Source organism: Gobio gobio, assembly GCF_949357685.1.
Source record: "Gobio gobio genome assembly, chromosome: 15".
NCBI classification, from domain to species: Eukaryota; Metazoa; Chordata; class Actinopteri; order Cypriniformes; family Gobionidae; genus Gobio; species Gobio gobio.
Window position 1 is genome coordinate 52,280,471 of NC_137108.1, and position 6,767 is coordinate 52,287,237.

General features: G+C 35.8%; 1 protein-coding gene across 1 annotated transcript in view; it reads right to left on the reverse strand.

The window, feature by feature from the left end:
* The window catches only part of LOC307139268 (immunoglobulin superfamily DCC subclass member 3), a gene marked incomplete at its 3' end in the record, with an annotated part of 24,112 nt that extends 21,736 nt beyond the window's left edge, over positions 1–2,376 (reverse strand). The window contains exons 1-2 of the mRNA XM_079838156.1: positions 2,076–2,376; positions 689–833 (exon numbers count right to left, since the gene is read on the reverse strand). Of these exons, the coding sequence (XP_079694282.1) occupies positions 689–833; positions 2,076–2,307 (377 nt within the window). The 5' untranslated portion in view covers positions 2,308–2,376. The remainder of the gene's footprint in view (positions 1–688; positions 834–2,075) is intronic.
* Positions 2,377–6,767: the final 4,391 nt, after the last annotated feature.

Sequence of the window (6,767 nt, forward strand, 5' to 3'; positions counted from 1 at the left end):
TCGTTATAGTTATTGTTAGTTATCATTGTTGTTATAGTCCACTGGTGTGGACGCTAATATAGTAATCATTATATTTATCGTTATAGTAAGCTGGTATGTACACTAATAAAATTATCGTTATAGTTATCATTAGTTATCATTGTCGTTATAGTCAGCTGGTGTGGACACTAATTTAGTAATCATTATAGTTATTGTTAGTTATCATTGTCGTTATAGTCCACTGGTGTGGACGCTAATATGGTAATCGTTATATTTGTCGTTAGTTATCATTGTAGTCAGCTGGTATGGACACTAATAAAATCATCGTTATAGTTATCATTAGTTATCATTATATTTATAGTCAGCTGGTGTGGACGCTAATATAGTAATCGAAATAGTTATTGTTAGTTATCGTTATAGTCAGCTGATGTGGACGCTAATATAATTATCGTTATAGTCATCGTTAGTTATCATTTTTGATATAGTCCACAGGTGTGGACACTAATATAGTGATCATTATAGTTATGTTAATAGTTTCGTCATAGTCTTGTTATAGTAATCGTTATTGTATTAGCTATCGTTATAGTTATAATTATAGTTATTGTACGCAAAAGCAAACATCAACACATTGCAAGTGTGCAGTTCTTTTCAATATATGCAATGCGTTGGTTGCAGGCTTTATTTGTGTGCGTGTGTTTGTGTGTTTAACCTGTTATCATCGGCGCTGAGAGTCGTTCTGTTTCGTTCCCAGGTGATGTTGGCCTCCGGGACGCCGCTGACCGCGCAGTGAAATCGGGCGACTCCGCCCTCGTCCACGCTCATGGATTCCGGGTGTGTGTGGAACTTGGGCAGCGCTGAGAGAGAGAGAGAACACAAACATCCTGTCATGTGACAGCTCTTTTCTCTCAGTGTCTGAAATGGTTCGTTTGAAGATTCAGTCTCTCTAAGCCCCGCCTCTCTGAGAGCTGCTCTGCTGTGATTGGTCAAAAAGCAAGCGCTCATTATCATATCTGAATCTCAGTGATACGAACAGTAACGATGGCGTGGGTTTGACCGTCTCAATCTCAGCAGAAAACAGCGTCACATAACCAACACCAACCAAACTTTTCCAGTCTCAGAGACGACTACAGTAAGTGAAGGTGGGGCTAAGAGACATTCAGCCAATCAGGAATAGGGGGCGGGGATTATGCAAATTAGTTACATGCAGTGTTGGGGTAACGCATTACAAGTAACTTGAGTTACGTAATAATATTACTTTTTCCAAGTAACTAGTAAAGTAACGCATTACTTTTCAAATTTACGACAAAATATCTGAGTTACTTTTTCAAAAAAGTAACTCAAGTAACATTAATTTGACTGACAGCTCTCCGACCCCCATGTTGAGAAAAATAAGTGCAGAGGCGTTGTGTGTGAACATGATGGTTATTGTAGTTCTAGACTAAATGTGAGCATTTATTTATCTCACTTGCACAATAAAGATTCTGTTCTCATCAAAATGAATAAAATCAGTCAAATGCAAAATCAGAGTACTATGCAAACCTCCAATAATTAAATGTTAAATAAAACAACTATTTTTTATGCATAATCTACCTTTATATTTACTTTACCAATGTCTTGCTGCTGACCTTTGATGATGAAAATTACTAGATTTTTAGTTTTTATTGGTATATTCTATTCTCCCATTACCCAGAATGGCAGCAGAGCTGCGCCCTCTACTGTTCATGCGTGAATTTGCATTTTTACCTCAGCCTGGGGTTTATTATTTCAATTTTGGTATGAAGAGGTCTTTACCGTTGCACAAAAATATAACTTTTTTGTTATAAAAAACAAAAAACAAAAAAACAACAAGCCCAGCCCAGGTGAGAAAAAGTAACGCAAAAGTAACATAACACATTCCTTTTCTTAAAAAGCAACTAAGTAACTCAATTAGTTACTTTTTAAGGGAGTAACGCAATAATGTAATGCATTACTTTTCAAAGTAACTTTCCCCAACACTGGTTACATGTAACAATCACTGCTTTCTAGGAGAAACTATTGAGCTATCAGAGCACTTTCTCTGTCTGGTTGTGTCTCAGGAGTGTGTTTGTGTCACTCACAGGCCAGCTGTACGTGTGCCTTGCGGCTGATGAGCCGCCCGTATCGGTTCTGCGCCGCGCAATCGTACTCGCCCGCGTCGCTCTCGTCCCCATCCCGCCGCTTCTGGAAGTTCCGGATCAGGAGTGTCCCGTTATCCAGCACGGCCGCTCGCGCTCCCAGAGCTACGGGAACGCCGTTCCGTCGCCATGTGATCGTGATAGGCCCCTCCCCCTCCACCTGACAGTCCAGCATGAGGGGGCGGTCCCTCACGGCGATGACATCACTGGGCTCTTTAATGAAGGCCAACTCTGAAGCTCCGCCCAAACCTGCAGGACGAGAGCAGAACATGATGATGATGATGAGGAATAAAACAGAGACATCCGTCTGATTAATCTGAGAGGAACTGATGCTTACGAACAATTCATGATGATGAAGATGATGATGATGATGATGATGCATCATGGGGGATGATGAAATCCTGATGGAGGAACACTGTTACTCACATTCATGTAACGTCAGATAATCTTATCGTTAGTTATGGTTATAGTTACTCTTATAGTTATCGTTAGTTATGGTTATAGTTATCGCTATACTTATCGTTAGTTATGGCTATAGTTCTCGCTAGAGTTATTGTTAGTTATGGTTATAATTCTCGCTATACTTATCGTTAGTTATGGTTATAGTTCTCGCTAGAGTTATTGTTAGTTATGGTTATAGTTATCGCTATACTTATCGTTAGTTATGGCTATAGTTCTCGCTAGAGTTATCTTTTATTAGTTATGGTTATAGTTCTCGCTAGAGTTATTGTTAGTTATGGTTATAGTTCTCGCTATACTTATCGTTAGTTATGGCTATAGTTCTCGCTAGAGTTATTTTTTATTAGTTATGGTTATAGTTCTCGCTATACTTATCGTTAGTTATGGTTATAGTTCTCGCTACAGTTATTGTTAGTTATGTTATAGTTATCATTAGTCATGGTTATCGTTCTCGCTATAGTTATTGTTAGTTATGGTTATAGTGTTCGCTATACTTATCGTTAGTTATGGCTATAGTTCTCGCTAGAGTTATTTTTTATTACTTATGGTTATAGTTCTCGCTATACTTATCGTTAGTTATGGTTATAGTTCTCGCTAGAGTTATTGTTAGTTATGTTATAGTTATCATTAGTTATGGTTATCGTTCTCGCTATAGTTATTGTTAGTTATGGTTATAGTTCTCGCTATAGTTTTTGTAAGTTATGGTTATAGTTATTGTTAGTTATGGTTATAGTTCTCGCTATAGTTATTGCTAGTTATGATTATAGTTCTTGCTAGAGTTATCGTTAGTTATGGTTATAGTTACTGTTATAGTTATCGTTAGTTATGGTTATAGTTACTGTTATAGTTATTATTAGTTATGGTTATAGTTACTGTTATAGTTATCGTTAGTTATGGTTATAGTTCTCGCTATAGTTATCGTTAGTTATGGTTATAGCGGTTATAACGATATCAGATATGAAGGTAAAGTGGAGACATAGTTGTTTATTTGTAAATGTAATTAATGAACAATAATTCCTGTAATAAAATGATGGAAAAGTCTCTTTCTTGCTAGCAAAACACTGCAAAATTATGTTTTATAGTATAATTCCAAACTGCTATAAGCAATGCCATGCATATGGCTGAGGAAATATAGATTTAACAAATCAAAATGGTCATTCATAACTAACATTAGCCATTAAAGAGATCATTTATAACTAATTGGTACAGAAAACAAATGTCGCTGGAACTGTTATATTTGATAATAAATCAGTGTATTATGGATTATGAGTATGTCAAGTGCATGACTTATAAGTAATTATAAAAACATAAATGTAACTGTTCTTAAAATGCAGTCTTTATAAATATATGTATAGAATAGTAATACTTAATTATAAGCATGAGATTCACAGAAAGTGTTACCGATATTTGTTCTTGGTTTAAGCAGAAAAACACCCAATAAAACCACAAACAAAATGAAATGAGAAAAAGCATATAAAGATGATATTCTTGTCTTTAGATCAGTGTTATGTGCAAAGGCCAGTATTTCGAGCTCTCTCACACACACACACACACACACACACACACACACACACACACACACACACACACACACACACACACACACACACACACACACACACACACACACACACACACACACACACACACACACACACACACACACACACACACACACACACACACACACACACACACACACACACACACACACACACACACACACACACACACACACAGGGCAGGCTGGTGGTTCTGCTCTTAAATCAAAGTGATTCATCTCCACTGAACTTAAACTTGACTTTGGGCCGTCTGATTGATGGCTCTTTCAGAAGCACTCACACAAACACACACAAAACCCCAAAACAGCCACACAATGCGGCTCCACCCCACCCCCCCTAAAAACACACCCTCCATAACTGCCCCTGCCCCATCATTCTGCCCCGTCTGAAGAGCCATCTGCCCCTCCTCCGCCCCGTGGCGCTGCGCGTCTCTTTCACAGTGGCGTGAGGGTGACTTTCCCATGCCACACCATCACTCAAACACGGCCGCCCCCCTCGCAGCTGCCAAACACACACAACAAAACACTCCAGACACACTTGAACTTGAGCGCGCTGGCACGTGAAGCCCAGACTCCTGCACCTCTGACTCCCGTCTGGCACCTGACCTCATCACATGACCTCGGATCAGATCAGGTGGACTTCAGACGGCCCTCAGATCCTCTGACAGGAATCCCTCCGCAAACACACAAACCAAACTCACACACAGGAGCGAGAGAGCGACTTCCTGCTGGAGTCATGTGCTTTAGGCCCAGTCACACCAACAACAATAACTGTGATCACAACTCTAACCAAAACAATAACTATAACAGTAACTATAACAGTAACTATAACCATAACTAACGATAACTATAACAGTAACTATAACCATAACTAACGATATCTATAACTGTAACTATAACCATAACAATAACTAATGATAACTATAGCGATAACTATAACAGTAACTAAAACCATAACTAACGATATCTATAACAGTAACTATAACCATAACAATAACTAATGATAACTATAACTATAACAGTAACTATAACCATAACTAACGATAACTATAACAGTAACTATAACAGCAACTATTACAGAAACTATAACCATAACTAACAGTAACTATAACAGTAACTATAACCATAACTAACGATATCTATAACAGTAACTATAACCATTACAATAACTAATGATAACTATAGCGATAACTATAACAGTAACTAAAACCATAACTAATGATATCTATAACAGTAACTATAACAGTAACTATTACAGTAACTATAACCATAACTAACAGTAACTATAACCATAACTAACGATATCTATAACAGTAACTATAACCATAACAATAACTAACAACAACAATGAAAACAATAACGGTAACTATAACCATAACTAACAATAACTATAACAGTAACTATAACCAAAATCACAACTAACGATAACTATAACAGTACCTATTACCATAACAATAACTAACGTCAACAATAACGATAACAATAACACTAACTGTAACTATAACCATAACAATAACGAATGATAACTATAGCAATAACTATAACAGTAACTATAACCATAACTAACGATATCTATAAAAGTAACTATAACCATAACTAACGATAATTATAACAGTAACTATAACCATAACTAACGATATCTATAACAGTAACTATAACCATAACTAACGATATCTATAACAGTAGCTATAACCATAACTAACGATAACTATAACAGTAACTATGACAGTAACTATTACATAACAATAACTAACGACAACAATAACAATAACAACTGTAACTATAACCATAACTAACAATAACTATAACAGTAACTATGACCAAAATCACAACTAACGATAACTATAACTGTAACTATAACCATAACTAATGATAACTATAACAGTAACCATAGCAGTAACTATTACCACAACAATAACTAACGTCAACAATAACGATAACAATAACACTAACTGTAACTATAACCATAACTAACAATAACTATAACAGTAACCATAACCATAACTAACAATAACTATAACTGTAACTATAACCGTAACAATAACTAATGATAACTATAGCGATAACTTTAACAGTAACTATAACCATAACTAACGATAACTATAACAGTAACTATAACCGTAACTAACGATAAATTTAACAGTAACCATAACAATAATTAACGATAACTATAACAGTAACTATAACCATAATTAACGATAACTATAACAGTAACTATAATCATAACTAACGATAACTATAACAGTAACTAACGATATCTGTAACAGTATCTATAACAGTAACTATAACAGTAACTATAACCATAACTAACGATATCTACGTATAAAAGTCAAGTCAAGTCAACTTTATTTATATAGCGCTTTTAACAATGCAGATTGTTTCAAAGCAGCTTTACAGTGTTAAACAGGAAAATAATGCAACAGAATTTTATTCAGCCGTATAGCCGTTCTGGAGAAAGCGGTGATGTCATCAGTTCATTTCAATTATCATACAGTGACAATGTGGGCATTAGAACAGTAATTAGATCAGTAATTTAGTTTATTTGGTCAATTTAGTTCAATAATTAGATTTATTTGGATATTTAGTTGAAAAATGTAGTGTCCCCAACAGTAACT